The following is a 20,639-nucleotide window of genomic DNA, read 5'->3' on the forward strand; positions in this document are numbered from 1 at the left end:
CTGCGGCAGAACAGTCTTAACAGTGAATATCTACTTTAAAGATGAGAATACAATCAAGACTCCAAAAATCTGAATACCAACAGTGTAAATAAAGAAGAGGTACGAAAACAAATGGAAGAGCCATTTCAAGAAACCGTTAATGGGTTTACAGAATATGGATTTACAGATCTTCAAAATAACTAACATTGCCAAGAAAAACAGGCAAAAGTCCTCTCCAGAGAGCCCTCAGAAATGGGAAGTATATTGTTCAGATTTAAAAACAAAATCATCACTGGCCTCAGTAACAGAATGGACAAAGCTAAAAATCAACAGCATTGGGTTGGAAGAGTTAATTTTGCAAGTCAAAGGAATGGAGTAATGAACATATGAGGGGATAAAAAGGACAAACTAGAATTGGGTAACAGGAGAGAACAGAATGAATGGGAGGCAATATTTGAGGAAATGACAGCCAAACTTTTTTTCACACAATATTAACCCTAAGATTTCAATAACTTGAGTGGCAAAGAAAATGAGAAAAATGGAGTTACTGCTGTGGCTCGGCAGTAGCGAACCCTACTAAGAAACATGAGGATGCAGGTTCAATCTCTGGCCTTGCTCAGTGGGTTAAAGATCCTGCATTGCCTTGACCTGTGGTGTAGGCTGCAGACTCAGCTTGGATCTGTCATTGCTGTGGCTGTGGTGTAGGCTGGTGGCTACGGCTCCGATTTGACCCCTAACCTGGGAACTTACATATGTGGCACATACAGCCCTAAAAAGTAAAACACAAAAAAATGTGGAAAAAAACACTATGAATCACTACCAGAGATAGGAAAATAAGGTTACTGTGAAGGAATGAAAATTAGACTGACATAAAGCAAAAGCAGATGCAGGAGAAAAAAAACACTGACTTTTTTTTGGCTGCCCCTGCAGCATGTGCAAGTTCCTGGGCCAGGAATCAAACCTGCACTACAGCAAACTGAGCTCCTGCTGCAGTGACAACACTTAACCTGCTGTACCACAAAGGAAATCCATCAGTGACTTTTTATTTATTTATTGTCTTTTTGCCATTTCTTGGGCCGCTCCCTCGGCATATGGAGCCAGAGCCACAGCAATGCAGGATCCAAGCCGCGTCTGCAACCTACACCACAGCTCACAGCAACGCTGGAATGTCAACCCACTGAGCAAGGCTAGGGATCGAACCCGCAACCTCGTGGTTCCTAATCGGATTCGTTAACCACTGTGCCACGACGGGAACTCCCATCAGTGACTTTTTAAAGCGTTCATGGAAAACAGTAAACAGAATTCTAAGATGGCCCCCAAGATTTCCTAACCATCTAAGAAAAAGAATGCAAGAGTTCCTGTTGTGGCTCACTGGTAACAAACCTGACTCGGATCCATGAGGACATGGGTTCAATCCCTGGCCTTGCTCAGTGGGTTAAGGATCTTGCGTTGTCATGAGCTCTGGTTAGGTCACAGACACAGCTCAGTCTCTGGTATAGGCTGGCAGCTGCAGCTCTGATTTGACCCCTAGCCCAGGAACTTCCATATGCCGTGGGTCCAGCCCTAAAAAGACACACACAAAAAGGAAAAGTATGCAGAAAAATGTAAATAGTAAAATAAGATCAGACATAATTCTAAACCCATTTTTTAAAAGGGATAACTAGAATTGTGAGGGGTATTTTCTTTTTAGGGCTGCACCTGCTACATATGGACGTTCCCAGGCTGGGGTCAAATCAGAGCTGCAGCTGCCAGCCTACAACCACAGCCACAGCAACATTGGATCTGAGCGTCCTCCATGACTTACTCCACAGCTTGTGACAACCCTGGGTCCTTAACCCACTGAGAAGCCAGGGATGGAACCCGTGTCCTCAGGGACACTGTGCCAGGTTCTTAACCTGCTGAGCCACAACAGGAACTCTGAGAGTTAGGTTTTAAACTATATATGTACCTGGCACATGTTCACTTTTGTTCCCTAGAGTATTTTAAAGCGAATTCTGGAAATTCAACCCATCTCTTCTAAAAGAACTCACCTTCCTTGTCTTGTAAAAAAGCACATCAAACTTTCTGAGGAAAACTTAACCTTTGCTTTTTATTGAATTTTACTCAAAAGTTTTCTTTATACTTTTCCCCTTTTATGTAATTTCTGGTGTCTTCTAAGGAGGCTGCAATGGCACTCTTGAAATAGAGGGAAATACATGGCAATTCAGAGTATAACTCACACATTCTCTTAACCTGTCCTAATTATTATAACCCTCCCAACCTTTCAGTTCTTGCTTGCCCAAATCCTCTCCTAAATTCCATCCTAAAGTACATCTTGAGGAGTTCCCTGGTGGCCTAGTGGTTAAGAATTCAGCATTGTCATTGCTGTGGCACAAGTTTGATCCCCGGCATAGCAATAAAATAAACTAAAATACATCTTGATCCAGTATCTCTCCTGTCCTCCTTCCTTCCATTTTTTTTTTTCTTCTGGCCATGCCTGGGGCATGTGGAAATTCCTGGGCCAGGGATTGAACCGAAGCTACAGCAGTGACAATGTTGGATTCTTAACCCACTGAGCCACTGGGGAACATCCCTTCCCTTTCACTCACACATTTAATAACTTTCTAGAGAGTTGGTTACATGCCAGGCACTGTGTTGTATGTTGGGGACACAAGAGTAAGCAAAAACAGGCATGATCCCTGCCCCAATGTAGTTTATAGGCCCTCTCAAAACCTGCAAGTACTTGTGTGCTAGAACACAGTCCTATTGATTGGAGATAATGAGTAGGGACAGCTAGTAAGAGAGCTCTAGGAAAACCTTCCCCAGATGAAGTGATAGATTACAAATATGAACAGAAACAGCTGATGAATAGTAAGGGGAAGGGAGAAAATGGCAGAAAGGCACAAGGCACCAGGGGACAGAACAGACTGGACAATTGAACTGAAGCGAGGTGGGGCAGAGAATGGAAGCATGGTGGAAAAGAACCATGAACAGGTAGGAGAGTTCCTCTATTTTAGAATATTCTGTCTGTCAAATATTTTAAAGAATGAGGGTGGGGAGCAGGTGTGATGTAATTAGATATACTTTTCGAAAAGAAAACTTGCTACAGGGACTAGAGAGAAAAATCGATTAGACTATTTCAGCAGTAAGAAATAGTCATTAAGAAATAGTCATTAAGAAATATTCATTAAGGAGTTCCCGTCGTGGTGCAGTGGTTAACGAATCCGACTAGGAACCATGAGGTTGCAGGTTCGATCCCTGCCCTTGCTCAGTGGGTTAACGATCCGGCGTTGCCGTGAGCTGTGGTGTAGGTTGCAGACGCGGCTCGGATCCCGAGTTGCTGTGGCTCTGACGTAGGCCGGTGGCTACAGCTGCAATTCGACCCCTAGCCTGGTAACCTCCATATGCAGCCCTAGAAAAGGCAAAAAGACAAAAAAAAAAAAAAAAGAAAGAAATAGTCATTAAGATGGACTGTGGAAGTGGTAGAAATATAGGGGAAAGGTCTGAGGGATAAGATCACACCGACAATGTGGATTAGATATGAGGAAGTGGTAAAGAAGCCTGAGCCCTAGGGTTGTGTGGGTTTTAGTGCTACCGTTACTCTCTCATCTGCCCACTCAAAAGTAATAAACTTTATTTTGACATAATTTTAGACTTATAGAAACCTTGAAACAATACAAAGAAGTTCTATAGACCTTTTATTCAGATTCCCCAAATGATAAACATTGGCTTTACCTTTCTGACCTCTAGTGAAATTAAAGTACTAATATGATACCTCTCTACTTTAAAAATGTCAATATGGATTTTTCAAAAACAAGGACTTTTTTTTTTTTGCTTTTTAGGGCAGCATCTGCAGCATATGGAGGTTCCCAGGCTAGGGGTCTAATCGGAGCTACAGCTGCCAGCCTACACCACAGCCACAGCAACGCCAGATCCGAGCTGTGTCTGCAGTCTACACCACAGCTCATGGCAATGCTGGGTCCTTAACCCACTGAGCGAGCCCAGGGATTGAACCTGAAACGTCATGGTTCCTAATTGAATTTGTTTCTGCTGTGCCACAATGGCCACTCCCAAGAACATTCTCTTCAACAGCCACACAACGAATGAAAACTATTAGCTAACAATAGAACTTATTCACATTTCACCAATTATTCCTATAATGTTCTTTACAGAAGATGCTGATCACTCTGCATTCAGTTGACAGGTCTCTTTAAAGTTTTCTAATATTTGAAATAGTTCCATTGTCTTGTCTTTCGTGACTTTAAATATTTTGATGAGTATAGGCCCTTAAATTGGCTTTGGTATTTCCTCTCAATTAGCAACTAATCAATTCTTCGATTTGTTTTTTCCCTATTTTCTTGTTACTTGAAGTCAGTAGTTCTGTCATAATTGCCAACTAATGTACAGTACAGAATAAATCAAGGCACACAAACATCTGTTTACCTCCACAGAATTTATCCTACAAGAACACCGAGGCTGTCTGTATATACTTGAACACATTATATTATTTCATGGGTTCATGACAAGGTATGTGTTTCCATTTTAAAGCTTGTTACTTAATATGCCAACAGTATTTTAACCATCTAGGACCTTGTTAGAAATATAGTATCTTAGACTCCATTCTCAACTTACTGAATCAGAATCTGTATTCTAACAATATCCTCCCCTCAACCCGCCCAAGTAATCTGCACATTAAAGTTTGAGAAACAATAATTTACTTTTCCTCTAAACTCCAGTTAAGTGTTTAAAACTACACTTGGCATCACCATCTTTCTGGAGTTCCTCTTTTTGCCTTATCCCCAACACATTTAACCTCTCTTCCTCTGCCTTCTGCTGGGCAGAGTTATATACTCTCTTTTCATTTTAGAATATTTTTTATTATGTCTGTACCCATAACATAATTTAATAGTCATGTGTGTGTCTGCTTCTCCAGCACATAATTTTTTTGGTTTCCTGTGATTCACTTTTGATTTTTTAGCACTTAACTATCTACTTGACACAGAGTATGTGCTCAATAAATGGTGGATTCTGGTTTTATTTAATTCTGTAGAAAATAAAATTAATACCAGCTATTTAAGACAGATACTTATATAGGATGAGACCTAGTTAATGCTAAATTATTCTGGTTGGGAGTGAAAGGGAATGAGGAAAACAGAGGAAAGATTGAAATACAAAAAAATTACTGCACTGATTTGCCGAATGATACTGCAAAATTCAATTCAAATGTCTTCCATTTCTAGCTTTTAATTTCCCATCACGAACATGTCATTACATTATTGATCCATCACTATTAATTTTGTGCCTAACAATTATACTGCCCTATTTTTTAAAGTCAGATAATAATAGAGCAATATTAGAAGAAATATATAATCACCTAATTTTTGCATATTCCCTTTCAGTCATATACATACATTTCATATTTATATTTCAAATGTAGTAATTTTTACTTGAAAATATGTAAGTTTGTTTTTTGGGGTCTTTTTTTTTCTGTCTTTTTAGGACCACACAACAGCATATGGAAGTTCCCGGGCTAGGGGTCAAATTGGAACTGTAGCCGCCAGCCTACACCACAGCCGCAGCAAAGTGGGATCCAAGCTGTGTCGGTGACTTACATCAGAGCTCACCGACAATGCCGGATCATAACCCACTGAGCGAGGCCAGGGATCCAACGTGCGTCCTCATGGATACCAGTCAGATTCGTTTCCACTGAGCCACAAAGGGAACTCCATAAGCATGTTTTTCTTAATCTGATAACTCACTCTTTTTTTTTTTTGGCCATACTTGCAGCGTAAAGTTCCTAGGCCAGGGATCAAACCTGTGCCACAGCAGCAACCCAAGCCACTGAAGTGACAATGCCAGATCCTTAACCTGCTGAGCTACAAGGGAACCCTTTATTGTTATTTTTTCACATGATTGCCTAACATTTCTCTGATTAACTCTTCCCTAGCTGTTGGAGTTAGTTATCATTTTAATATTATTTGTATTCTGGACATTCTTTTTTTAAAAAAATATCTTTTTAGGGCTGCATCTGTCCAGGCCAGGTTTGCGTCGAATCAGAGCTGTAGCCGCTGGCCTAGGCCACATCCATAGCAACACCAGATCTGAGCCATGTCTGCAACCTACAGCTCATGGCAATGATAACGTGGATCCTTAATCCACTGTGCGATGCCAGGGATCAAACCTGTGCCTTCATGGATACTAGTCAGATTTCATTCCCCTAGCCATGATGGTAACTCCATATTCTGGACATTCTTAATCATCTTCATGCATACAATTTTTAATTAAAAAATTTGTCTCAGGACACAAGCAGTTATATCATGAAAAGTACCTGTACTTCTTGAATCTTTTTTTCCCTAAGCACAGACAATTGTTCTGTGTTCTTAGTCATTTTTTTCTTTCTCTAACTTTTTTGCTGTAGAAAAATTTCAAGGAACAAAAATGGAAAATAAAATAATGAACTCCCCTGTACTTATCATTCAGCATCAAGAATGCTGGTGACCAATCTCGTTTTCTTTCTCTCCTACCAACTTTTTGTTGCTGGAATATTTTAAAGCACATCCCAGACACTGTATCTTATCTACATATATCAGTTTGAATCTCTAATAAATTAACATAAAATGGGTGTGTTTTTATGTAACCACCATTACATCTTATAAAATTTTCAATTCATTAATATCCAACAGCCAGTCCATACTCAAATTTCTCTGTCTCAAAAAGTGTGTGTGTGTGTAGAGCTGAGCTGTTTGAATTGGGATCACCAAAAGGCCCACATGTTGCATTTAGTTGATGTAAGTATAAGCATTTTTACATGGTTATAATTATACCAAACACAGAAGTAAAACTTTTGTCCTTTTATACACTTAACATTCTTTGATAAATGTTTCCATCCTTAGATGAACTATTAAGATATTTTTATTCTTTTTTTTTTTTTCTGCTTTTTAGGGCCACACCTGCGACATATGGAGGTTCCTAGGCTAGGGGTCCAATTGGAGCTACAGCTGCCAGTATACGCCACAGCCACAGCAACACAGGATCCGAGCCCTGTCTGCAACCTACACCACAGCTCGCAGCAACGCCAGATTCTTAACCCACTGAGCAAGGCCAGGGATCGAACCTGCAACCTCATGGTTTCTAGTTGGATTTGTTTCTGCTGCGCCACAACGGGAACTCTGAGATATTTTTTAAAGTTGTATATTCCATTGTCTTAGACAGTTAGCCATATTTATACTGTGCTCTTCAAACTGTTTTTAATTTTTCATTACCACAATAATGTTGACAAATATATTTGTGAATAAAGGTAGTTTCATATGTAGGATTAGACTAGGTTCTTGGAAAGGGATATACTGAGTCAGAATACAGAGTTAACAGTTTAGTAAACATTTATTGTGAATGAGTTCAGTTTTTTTTCTCAATGAGCTTATAAAAAATGTATAGTTTAAAACCTTGTAACGCATTTCACTGTACTTCCCAAAATGTTTGTATCAATTAACTGTACCTAAAATATTTACAGGTCCTGTTCTCACTACAGTCTTGCCAGAATTGATGATTACAATGTTTAATATTAATATTATGTGGGAGTTCCCATCGTGGCACAGCAGAAACGAATCCTACTAGGAACCATGAAGTTGTGGATTCAATCCCTGGCCTCACTCAGTGGGTTAAGAATCTGGTGTTGACGTGAGCTGTGGAGTAGGTCGAAGACACCGCTGGGATCTGGCGTTGCTGTGGCTGTGGCATAGGCTGGCAGCTGTAGCTCCGATTGGACCCCTCGCCTGGGAACTTCTGTATGATGTGAGTGTGGCTCTAAAAAGCAAAAGAAAAAAAAAAATAATATAATGTGAAAAAGAAGAAACATTCAGTCTGGTGTCTGGCATAAGACTACTCAGTAAATGTTAGCTATTATCATTTTCATTTTTATCATTGAATTCATCCAGATTTTCTAATTCTTTTAGGACATCCCTTTAAAACAGTTAACCCTTTAATCCATCTGGAATGTTTTGTTTTGTTTTTTTCTTTTTAGGGCTGCACCTGTGGCATATGGAAGTTCCTGGGCTAGGGATCGAACTGGAGCTACAGCTGCCAGCCTATGCCACAGCCACAGCAATACCAGATCCAAGCCGCATCTGTGACCCATGCCACAGCTTAGGGCAACGCTGGATCCTTAACCTACTAAGCAAGGCCAGGGATAGAACCTGCATCCTCATAGATATTAGTCAGATCCTTAACCCACTATGCCACAATGGGAACTCCTGGAATGTATTTTAATTTTCATCCATTTTAAATTTGTTTTAATGTGCTGCATGAGGCAGAGATCTCATTTTATTTTTCCAAAAAGTCTTTACTTAATGCCACTGATTACAGAACAAGTTAGTTGTTTAAAGCGTGGACTCTGAGCCAGACTACTTAAGATTCGAATCCTGCCTCTACCACCGTGCAACTGTAATTTGGGAAAAAATTAGTCAAGGGGAAAAATAATCATAATACCTACCTTACAGGGTTTTACAAGATGAAAGCAATTAACAGACATAAAGACAAAGTTCTTCAACAGTACTGTACTGGCATATATAAGGAATTCATATGAATTGTTCCACACTAATGAAAAGTATTACTCTTATAACAAATCCTTGGGTCTGTCTCTAGGTTTTTTATTTAGTTCCCTTAGCCTGGCTTTCATCACTACTGCAATATTTTAATGATTATGGCTTATATTTTGATACTTGATGCCTCCTTACTGATCTTTAAAAAACTTTATTTGCTATTCAACATTTTCTTTCTGAAATAAACTTCAGAATAACTTTGCTCCAAAAGAAGAATACCTCTGGTTCTGATTAGAATTATATCATAAGGTAATTTGAAGAAGCTCCCATTGTGGCGCAGCAGAAATGAATCCTACTAGTAAACATGAGGTTGTGGGTTCGATACCTGGCCTCACTCAGTGAGTTAAGGATCTGGCATGGCTGTGAGCTGTGGTATAGGTCACAGATGCAGCTCAGATCCTGTGTTGCTGTGGCTGTGGCTGGCAGCTGTAGATCCAATTGGACGCCTAGCCTGGGAACCTCCATATGCCATGGGTGCGGCCCTTAAAAAAAAAAAAGTGAAAACCAAAAATAAATTAATTTGGAGAAAAATGACATCTTATAAGTTATAAAATGGTCTTCTAACAGGAACAAGGTATATCTCTCTGTATATGCATACACTCTTATGTTCTTCAGGAAACTTTTGAAGTTTTCTACATGCAATTCCTTGTTGAGTTTAATCCTAGATGTTTTATATTTTCATTGTCAGTATGACCAGGATAATTTATTCTTTTACAAATTCTAACTTGTTATTACTGGTATTTATAAAAGCTACTGATTTTTATAAGTATAACTAAAAGTCTGCGACCTTTTAGAACTCCAATTCTAACAGACGTTCAGATGATTCTTGAGTTTTTGAAGTAGATGATGATTTCATCTGGATATAATTTATCTTAGTTCATGTGACTTTCTGATGTTGAGAAAAATTTATTCAGATACATGATATGAAATGAGCATATAAACAAACTTTTTACCCCCAAAGACTAGCAATACTGTTTATTGAATATTTGTCTACTTTCTTATTACTTTTCAATTCTTCCATTATATAATAAAGAATAGGCTATGTAGTCTGCTTCATGGATCTACTTTTGTAATGTTAGTAAAGTGGGATCTATGTCAATAATTATAGATTTTTGTTATATTTCCATATGTGATTGGACTAGACTCTATTTTTCCCAGAAATTCCTTTTATATTTTGCTTCCCAATGGGTTTTATAATTATTTTATTAAGTTAACCAAATCCTTTTAGAACTTCAAGATACATTGCATTAAACATAAACCAGGAAGAAGTGATATCCTTATAATTCTTAGCATCCAGCTGTGCTGTCTCTATTTAAATTTCCCTTTATCAATAATATTTCATAATTTTCATTCAGTAAATACCATACTTTCTTATTAGGATTACTCCTGTGTATTTTCTATTTGTATGTGTGTGTGTGATTTGTGAAAAGTGAATATTAAAAATTAAGGATTTACATTTATTCCTTTGTTAAATTTTATTTCCTTAGCAAAAGTAATTAAGTATATGAGAGATGTAAATGGAATATAAAATACAAGATTTGTAAATGACATACCAGGTGATGGAGTTATGATAGAGTCTCCTACAAATTTATTTTCAGCAAGATCTCCTTTTATTTCAGTCTTTTTTAACAATGTTTCAAAGTGAAAATGAAGAGGCACATCTGAAAAAATAAAGCAAAAACAGCATTTTCAGTGAATATCACTGCTTGCAGGCTCCAATATAAAAACTGCTTTCTTTCTATAAATAGCACGTAAAGTTAGAAAACTAGGAAAGGCTTGAAAAATCACAGCTATTAGAAATGGTAAGATATTCTTTCCAAGCGTTATCATTGGTATTTTGGAAATTACTGTACATACTAAACAAATAATGCTAAAGATGAACAATTTCATAAACTAAAATAGTACATAAGATGAACAAAATTATAAATATTAAACATGGAATTCCCATCATGGCTCATGGAAACCAATTTGACTAGCATCAATGAAGACACAGGTTTGATCCCTGGCCTCGCTCAGTGGGTTAAGGATCTGTCATTGCCGTGAGCTGTGGTGTAGGTCACAGATGCGGCTCAGATCTGGCATTGCTGTGGCTGTGGCGTAGGCCAGCAGCTATAGCTCTGATTTGACCCCTAGCCTAGGAAACTCCATGTGCTGCGGGTGCGGCCCTAAAAAGACAAAAATAAATAAATAAATAAATATTAAATACTATTTGCAGATGAAACAAATGCTCCCAAAAGGGTTTTAATAAAATATATAGCCAAACCTGGCTGACTCTAAGTCCCTTTTCACCTCATCCCTAAAAACTGCATTTGACATTAAATGAAGTTTATAATGACATGGTTGAAGGAAAACCATTATAATTCAGATGGAACCTTTTATGATAATATCAAGTTCCACATTCCCTCAGTTTACTAGTATAATAATTTACTAGTATTATGAAAATTAAATCTACTTTTACAAAGATCAAAACATATTGATAAACTAGTTCTCTTCTTTTACATAGAAACTTAGGGAGTTTCCGTCGTGGCGCAGCGGAAATGAATCTGACTAGGAACCATGAGGTTTCGGGTTGGATCCCTGGCCCTGCTCAGTGGGTTAAGGATCTGGTGTTGCCGTGAGCTGTGGTGTAGGTCGTAGACGCGGCTCGGATCTGGCATTACTGTGGCTGTGGCCTAGGCCAGCAGAAACAGCTCCGACTGGACCCTTAGCCTGGGAACCTACATATGCCATGGTTGCGGCCCTAGAAAAGACAAAAGACAAAAAAATAAACAAATAAATAGAAACTTAGGAGAGAAATTTAATTCACTATGTGTATATTATTCTATATTCTCACAAGCAAAAGAGGAGCTAAGTAAATAAAATACATGTGCTTCACATTTATTAACTAAAATGTTTATTTTTCTTTAATCAAGAATGCAAAAATAATTGTCTTAAAAAGCATTCAGTAGAGACACCTAAACTTTTTCCTAAGACACATAAAGAAATATTTTATAAAGCAGTTGATTTATTCAAAGTTTTGCTACTGAAAGAGGTATTTTTGAGAAAACTAATTATGAATGCATAAATCAAGGCAGACCCAGAAAGGGTCTGGATTTTAAACAAAGTCTCTCTCCATCAAAATGATTTGCTTTAATGGCAGATCCACATTCAGAGTGGAAAAATATGCACACAAAAAAATGGGTTCATAAGTATCATTTTGGAGAATGTCCCAAGGGGCAGAGCTAGGATGATTTCAGTGCTATCACTCTACCATCATCATATGAAAACTATATGACAAAATGAAAATAAGAATACAAATTAATATGCTGTTAAAACATTTCAGGATTTTGATTATTTCTAATTACCAAAACATAAGTTTGTTTCTCCAAAGAAATATCACTTAACTTTTACAATAAAATATCACCTATTTTACCACTGTTCTTCATGAGTTGTGGGAAAACATAACTAGGGAAGATGCCTGTTCTACCCATATACCTGCCCTAGTACCCACACTGCGACCTGTTGTCTTTTATTAAAATATTTCATAACACTTCATTACACTTACTAGTTTACATTTTAGCTGCCAAACTAGAATGCAAGTACCTTGAGGGATTTATTTGTATTTATACTCTGAGCACCTACTTAGTACCTAGTATACAACAGGTATTCAGATTTTTATTAACTGAATACAAAAAGAAATGGATAACCCTAAGTAGTAAGAAAGCTAATCCTAACTTATTAGATGAGACATAATAGGATGAAAGATATTTATGCCAGTTCTCAGATTTATGTTGCCAGAGAAACAAATCTACTCGTAGGAAAAGAGAAACGCAATTAAAAAGTGTGGTTAGGAGTGTGGCTCTGGAGAATGACTACCTCAGATTAAATTTCTGTTTCCATCATTTACTAGCTGTGTAATCTTGCTGAGTAATTTAATATCTCTAAGCTTCAGTTCTCTCATATGTAAGATAAAGAAGACATCATATGTATTCTTTTTTTTTCTGCTGTACAGCACATACGTATACTTATGGTTGCACAAATTAAACAAGAAAATAAAATGTGCTTTTAGACCCAGTGTATGCTAAGACCAAATGTAAACTGTGTTATTATTGTCATATGTATCATTTTTTCTATTTTTAAGGTTTCCTCAAAAATGGAGTAAAATAGTTCCTGCCAGGAATTTACTTCAAGGTGTGGTGTAACTAAGAAACTAGTGTTACTGGTAAAAGCCAAATTAAGATTCAGGGCAGGAATAGATACAAAAAATAGTGCTTTACAAAGAGAAGCAGTCTCTGGATGATTAGAACCAAAAGCTGAAAAGGAAACAAAAGCCCATTTGAGATATCATCTCATAAAGAGAAGAACCCAAGATAACCTGTATGAAGAATGTTTCCTTTTTCCTCTAAATATTTACTTCTGTTCCAATGTAGATAAGACTGGAAACATTCAAACAGAAACCAAGAACTGGAAAGAAACAAAGCCATCTTAGGGATACAGGGATGCAACACCTTATCTGCACAGCTGTAGATTATAGATATTCTTGAGGTTCGAAAGTTGATTTTATCTAAAGATGGACAATTTTCTTGGAGAAATTCAATAATGATTATAGATGGAGGAATACTGTATGGCAGGGAAAACTCCATGCAAAACAATACATTAGAAAAAGAACACTTACTTACTGAGAAACATTCCAACAGCACAGCCAGGTTATCAATTAAATACTAAAAATTTAATACTCAAAGAGAGATCAAAAGCTAAGTATTTTCCAAAGTAAATCAAAATACCTCCCAAGGAATTAAAAAGTCAACTTGCAAAGACAGAACATTAATTCAGCATGTGACTAGGTTAATTCCTCAATGAAAATTATTTAGTTTTAATACCCAGTGCCAACTGTTAAAAGTTTATTAGATTCCTTGTATCTATAGGGCTATATTTCACCATAAAAAATTCAGTTACTTATAATGAGACTCACCTGATGGCAATGATAGAACAGAATGGAAAGAAGAATCTAATTCTGATACATGTTCTCTTAATATTTGAGACTTTGAATTGTGTTCACAGTTACTCCAAATTGAAGCTGATTGTAGGCAAGACATTTGTGTAGTATTTAAGAATCTTGTTTCTTTTGAAGGCAAAGTCTGCAAGGAAAAAAAAAAGACTTCATTTTTGTTGAAAACGGAATCAGAGAGCATCTAACAGCTAGAGCACAGTATCTGATTGACATCAGCAAGAAGTTCTAGATTACTAAGTCACCCCGGAGACAGTGCTTTACAATGACCTAGAGTTAAGTGATAGATGTTTTTGAGAGCTATGAATGTGACGAAATTTGACTAGCCTCTTCTCAAGTTTTTCAAATTAAAGAGGAATGTCTATAAAAATGGGTCTTTATCCCATCTTACGAAATCATAAAAAAGAGAAATGAGTTTGAACAACTTTTGGTCAAAAGAAAATTATTGCACTTCAGATTAGTGAGAAATGTAAGCGATGGTGAGCAGGTGCTATGCCAGTATTAAAAATTGTTCAGGAGTTCCTGTTGTGGCTCAGCAGTTAACAAACCCAACTAGTATCCATGAGAACGCAGCGGGTTTGATCCCTGGCCTCGTTCAGTGGGTGAAGGATCTGGAGTTGCCATGAGTTGTGGTGTAGGTTGCAGACTCAGCTTGGATCCCATGTGGCTGTGGCTGTGGTGTAGGCCGGTGGCTACTGCTCCAATTTGACCCCTAGCCTAGGAACTTCCATACGCCATGGGTGCAGCCCTAAAAAGACAAAAAAAAAAAAAAAAAAAAAAAAGGATTGTGTATACAGTTGACCCTTGAACAACACAGCTTGGAACTGTGAGGATCCACTTATGTGCAGATCATGGGAACAATTCATGGCCTCAGAAGTTGAAACACAGACAGGGAGGAGGGCCAACTTACTTTACTGTAAAATTATACAGAAATTTTTGACTGTGTGGTAGTTGACCCCCCCAACCCCTAACTTGTTCAAAGGTCAACTGTACTGTTTCTTTCCCCTTACAACCTGTTCTTTTCTTTTTCTTGCTTTTTAGTGCTGCACTGCAGTATAAGGATGTTCCTGAGCTAGGGGTTGAATGGGAGCTGCAGCTTCCGGCCTATGCCACAGACACAGCAAAGAGGGATCCAAGCCACATCCATGACCTATGCCACAGCTTGCACCAATGCCAGACCCTTAACCCACTGAGGGAGGCCAGGAATCAAATCCGCATCCTCATGGATACTAGTTGGGTCTTAACATGTTGAGCCACAATGAGAACTCCCGACCTGTTACAACCAGTGAGTGACACTAGGGTCTGTCTTAAATTATAATGCCAGATGATATCTACACTGGAATAACACTGAAGTGGTACAAAGTACTTCACATATTTATGTTAAGTAAATTGAATTTAAAATAAAAGGTTAGGAGTTCCCGTCGTGGCGCAGTGGTTAACGAATCCGACTAGGAACCATGAGGTTGTGGGTTCGATCCCTGCCCTTGCTCAGTGGGTTAAGGATCCCGCATTGGCGTGAGCTGTGGTGTAGGTCGCAGACGTGGCTCGGATCCTGTGTTGCTGTGGCACTGGCGTAGGCTGGCAGCTACAGCTCCGATTCAACCCCTAGCCTGGGAACCTCCATATGCCACGAGGGAGCGGCCCAAGAAATGGCAAAAAGACAAAAAATAAATAAATAAATAAATGTTTAAAAATAAATAAATAAATAAAATAAAAGGTTAACAATATACGTATAAAACATGCAATATGTTACGTGAGTTTGAGTTTCTTAAGATCTCAATCCAGAAATCTCCAGAAAACCATGTTGCTAAATCAAAAATGTTATGTTGCTATGTTTTAAAAAATATGTAAGATTTTAAAATTATTATTAAATATTATTAATTTTTTTTTTCTGGTTATAAAATTGGTATACAACTAATGAAAAAAAATCTATAAAATAGGAGATCCTGCCATGGCGCAGTGGAAATGAATCCAACTAGGAACTATGAGGTTGCAGGTTCAATCCCTGGTCACGCTCAGTGGGCTAATGATCTGGCGTTGCTGTGAGCTGTGGTGTAGGTCTAAGACACGGCTTGGATCTGGTGTTGCTGTGGCTGTGGTATAGGCTGGTAGCTGTAGCTCTGATTGGACCCCTAGCCTGGGAACTTCCATATGCTGCTGGTGTGGCCATAAAAGGAAAAAAAAAAAAAAACTATAAAATAAATATTTTAAAAAGTAAGAGTTCACATGTATTCCCTTCATCATACTTATCTCTACTTACTACAAAACATTAGGACTCGGAGTTCCCCTTGTGGCTCAGCAGTAACAAATCTGAGTAGTATCCAAGAGGACATGGGTTGGATCCCTGGCCTTGCTCAGCGGGTTAAAATATCAGACATGGACATGAGCTGTGATGTAGGTCGCTGACATGGTTCTGATCCCATGTTGCTGTGGCTGTGGCACAGGCCAGCAGCTACAGTGCCAACTGACCCTTAGCCCAGGAACTTCTACATGCCCTGGGTACAGTCCTAAAAAGACAAAAAAAAAAAATTAGGAGTCACTTTTTAATGGAACTGATTAAAATGTTTATACTAACTGAGACCTTTAGATGCTATTTTTTAAAAATTTAAAAATTTACATTAAGTTTGTCAGCTTTCTTGAGTTTGAGTCTCCTGGCTAACTGGTATTTTCTGTTTCCACAGCACCTTGGGCATAGCCATCTCTACCAGAGTATTCAACTAGAATTACCCTGGACAGTAAGCTCCTTGAAGGCTGTTACGATTTGTTCAATCCCATATTCCTGGAAGCTGACACAGTTCCTGACATATGGTAGAAACTTGAATGCTAACCAAATTAATTTTATCTCATCTGCTTTTTAAAAAATTTAAGGAAACAGAACTTTCCAAATACACGTATTTCATTGGAGAGAAACAGTCCCTATTAATATATGCTAAAATTTATCATGTAATGACTTCTGTTTACATTCCACTGGCTAAGACTTAAGTTAGCTAGTTATTCCTAGCTGCAAGAAAGGGTAAGAAATGCAGTCATTATTCTGGGTAGTCAAGAAACTGATGATTTTTTATAAAAAGTTATAACATGTGGATAATTGATTATAAGAAGTAACTCATTTCCAAGGCTTATTCTTTTTTTTTTTTTTTTTCTTTTTTTGTTTTTCAGGGCTGCACCCACAACACATGGAGGTTCCCAGGCTAGGGGTCAAGTCGGAGCTATTGCTGCCTGCCTACACCATAGCCACAGCAATGCTGGATCTGAGCCGTGTCTGCGACCTGTACCACAGCTGGTGGCAACGCCAGATTTTTAACCCACTGAACGAGGCCAGGGATTGAACCTGCGTCCTCATGGATATTAGTCGGTTACCACTGAGCCACAATAGGAACTTCCTCCAAGGTTTATTCTAATAATGTTATTTGTATATACTACGGCAGTTGCTATTTCTTACCTTTATAAGATGCACTGGTACTTTTGACTCACCCTAGAATTACTTGTTCATTTATGATGTAGTTCAAAAAGATATAAGGAACAATTATTTAAAATTACAAAGGAAAAAATGTGCTAACCTCCCTTTTTCCATGTATGGCTAGAACACTATATAAAAGGTGATAAAATCTGAATATTTACCATATAATTAGTTTTCTCTTGCAATTTTTCCAAATCCAGGAAACCCATTAGCCAATTTGAAACTATCCTAAATAATTATGGAGACAAGTGAGGGGCATCTAGGAAAAGGCCTTTTTTTCCCTTGCAGAGAAAGTGAAGCCCAGGAGGCTGAAAAGGAATGGATGGAGAAATAAGAGAAAAACCTGGAGATTCTTGCCAATAAAAATTCAAATGTCTAGAGGGTGTGATCAACAATAGCATATGGTGCATTAGATTCAAGCTAAGCCTGAAAAGTATCCACCACATGCTTTAACTTTAATAATGAAACATTTCAAATATACAAGTGTATAATTTATAAGGCATAAAATAATATTTAAAGAACACCTATACTCACCATCCTACTTTAAGCAACAGAACAATACCAATACTGTTAATGACTTCTCTTCCTATCCGGCCCCTCATGAGCCTGTGCCAGAGATTGTTTTTCCCTCCCAATATCTATCCTCTCCTCATCCTCATTTTCAGCTGAGCACATTTCTCAAGCTTTCTTATACCTAAAAATTACTAAATTCTAGCCAGAAGGCCACGAAGTGAAGTTATGTGTGCAACCTTTAGGGACAGACCTTAAGGAGGCCACTTAACCCTCCATTCTTCCACGCGTGATGGTGAGCCACCATAATCTCATGGGCAAGGTAATGCCCCAAAGTTCAAACAAAAAGGCATGAGGAGCCTGGTTCCTAAATAACCCTGTAGAGCATGGTTGTTATGCCCACAATATTTTCAATCTGTTACAAGACAAGCAATAAACTTTTATCTTACTTATATCACTATTTGGGATTTCTGTCAAATTAAGCTAAACCTATACTTTAAGTAATATGCCTCCTTAATCATATTTTTCTCTCACATTTCCAGGACTGCTATCCTGCATTTTAATTTTAGCATTTCCTTGTTTTTTCTTTATAGTTTTGCCACAAATATATATAATCAAATAAAATTTACTATTTAAATCTATATGCTTTAAAATGTATATACACAGAATAATGCTAGATGTATTTCCTTGCTTCATTACTCAACATTATGTGTATGTAATTAATCATTCTACTGTATATAAATATCTAGATGGTTTCTAGTGTTTTTCTGTTATCATCAATGCTAGTATGAATTGTATTTGTTTCCTGGCACATGGATGAAAGATATTCTCTAGAGTACACTTTTAGAAATGGAATTGCTAGGTTATACAAATGCATACACACATTCAACTTCACTAGGTAATATACTATATTACCAAGTAGCTGTAACTAACTTACACTCCAACAGAGCAGATCTGTTGTTACTGCTTCAGATCCATGCCAACGAGGGTATTGTCAGACTTCTTATTTTTGCCAATCTTAGTGGATACAAATATTATGTCATGGTTGAAATTTGTATTGCTCTGTTTACTGCTTAAGTTGACCACCTTTTCATATCTATAACAGGCCAGTCAATTTTCATTCTTTTGGGGAATGAATACATGTTTTGAAAACTTTTCTATTGGGATGTCTTTTTTTTCTTTTTTTAAGCAATTTTTAAAGTTCTCTTTAAATACTCTTGAAAGTTACAAATCCTTTTGTAGGGTCTATAAATTGCTTTCTGTCTGAGTTTCTCTTTTCATTGTGTGTCTTTTAATCAACAGACATTCTTAACTTAAATGTTTCTTTTATATGTAGTCTTCCCTTCTTTTTATCTTTTTTTTTTTTTTTTTTGTCTTTTTAGGTCCGCACCCTTGGCACATGGCGGTTCCTAGACTAGGGGGTCCAATAGGAGCAGTAGCCTCCAGGCTACACCACAGCAATGCCAGATCCGAGCTGCCTCTGTGACCTGCACCACCGCTCACAGCAACCCCAGATCCTTAACCCACTGAATGAGGCCAGGGATCAAAACCGAGTCCTCATGGATGCTAGTCAAGTTTGCTAACTGCTGACTCATGATGGGAACTCCTTTTTTTTTTTTTTTTTCTTTTACTTCTTTTTATCTTGATGAGGAAACCCTACCCTTAAGTCATAAAGTTATTCTTCCACTTTTTTTTCTGTGGCAATGCCAGATCCTTTACCTCACTGTGTGGATCAGGGATTGCACCTGTGTCTTGGTGCTACAGAGATGCCACTGATCCCATTGCTGCAGAGCAGAAGCTCACAGGTTTTTATTTAAAATTGTGTGTGTGTGTGTGTGTGTGTGAAAGGTAGGGATCCAATCTCATTTTCCCCCATATGGGTCACCAATTGACATAACCCAATTGACATAACACCTTTAATTGAACAGTTAGTTCATCCTCTCCCAATCAATCTGCATTGCTGCCTATTATACACATCACATTCCATACATGTTTATCAGGGATCTCAAAGGTTGTACCACTTGTGTCTGCGTTAATAATCAATACCCTAATAATTACGACTTTTTAGTAAACCTTGACATGTGATAGTGCAAGTTTCTTTACCTTATTCCTCAGAGGTGCCTTGGCTATAACTCTTGGCTTTCACTCCTTTGTATATATATTTCTTATTGAAGTACAGTTGATTTAAAATATTATGTAAGTTTTAGGTATACAACCTAGTGATTCACAGTTTTTAAAGGCTGTATACCATCTTCTATATAGTTTTAAAAAAGCTTTATTTCCACCAAAAACCTATATAATTTTGTTTAATAATAAATCAACTGGAAGATTTTTGAGATTTAAAATTTTTGGTATCATGATTAAAGCTCATCCAATCCATGAATATGTCTTATCTCTTCACTTATTTAGGCCATCTTTATTTTCTTTCAGAGTTCCCACTATGGCACAGCGGGTTAATGATCTGGCTTATCTCTGAAGAGGTGCCAATTTGATCCCTAGGCCAGATTAGCTGTGGAAGCTCTGGCTGGGATTCGATCCCTGGCCAGGGGAACTTCCATATGCCAAGGGCAGCAGAAAAAGAAAAAGAAAAAAAAAAGGATGGGAGTTCCCATTGTAGCTCAGCAGGTTAAGAACCCAACATGGTATCTATGAAGATGGGGGTTCAATCCCTGGTCTCACTCAGTGGGTTAAGGATCTGGCATTGCCATAAACTGTGGCATAGGTTGCAGATGAGGCTTAGATCTTGTGTTGCTGTATCTGTGGCCAGCAGCTGCAGCTCTGATTCAGCCCCTAGCCTGGGAACTTCCATATGCCACAGGTGTGGCCCTAAAATGCATTAAAAAAAAAAAAGTACTAATTTAAAAAATTTCTTCTCTTAAAGTCTTCGCATATTTTGTTAGATGTATTGTAACATTCATCATTTCAAGTAAAAGGAAATTAAAAATATGAGTGACATATATTGAATATATAAGAAAGTGCTAAACTTTCTTATTCTAATACTGTTTCTTTTAGTTTCCTACTAACCAAGCATATTACCTACAAATAATGAGTTTAGTTTCTCCTATTCAATCCTAAAACCTTTATTATCATTTATAAGATTCCAATCATGATATATGGAGTGACTAAT

The 20,639-nt window shown here is 37.6% G+C and overlaps 1 protein-coding gene across 28 annotated transcripts in view; it reads right to left on the bottom strand.

Moving 5' to 3' along the window:
- The window catches only part of KANSL1L (KAT8 regulatory NSL complex subunit 1 like), a 579,301-nt gene that overhangs the window by 11,989 nt on the left and 546,673 nt on the right, over window positions 1-20,639 (bottom strand). For 26 of the 28 annotated variants that reach the window (XR_014829251.1, XR_014829246.1, XR_014829247.1 and 23 more), the window contains 2 exons: window positions 13,507-13,672; window positions 10,109-10,216 (listed from right to left, as the gene is read on the bottom strand). Coding sequence is in view for 23 of the 28 variants with exons in the window: in XM_084998982.1 (XP_084855108.1) it covers window positions 10,109-10,216; window positions 13,507-13,672 (274 nt within the window). In the remaining 5 variants the exon portion in view is untranslated. Of the gene's footprint in view, window positions 1-10,011; window positions 10,685-11,294; window positions 13,673-17,163; window positions 17,311-20,639 lie in introns of those variants that run through there. The other 2 variants (XR_014829248.1, XR_014829249.1) reach the window with 2 other exon arrangements.

The sequence above is a fragment of the Sus scrofa genome, chromosome 15 (assembly GCF_054392235.1).
Source record: "Sus scrofa isolate SSC_HxYL_T2T_F1_AM1 chromosome 15, Sscrofa_HxYL_maternal_Yorkshire_Landrace_v2.0, whole genome shotgun sequence".
NCBI classification, from domain to species: domain Eukaryota; kingdom Metazoa; phylum Chordata; class Mammalia; order Artiodactyla; family Suidae; genus Sus; species Sus scrofa.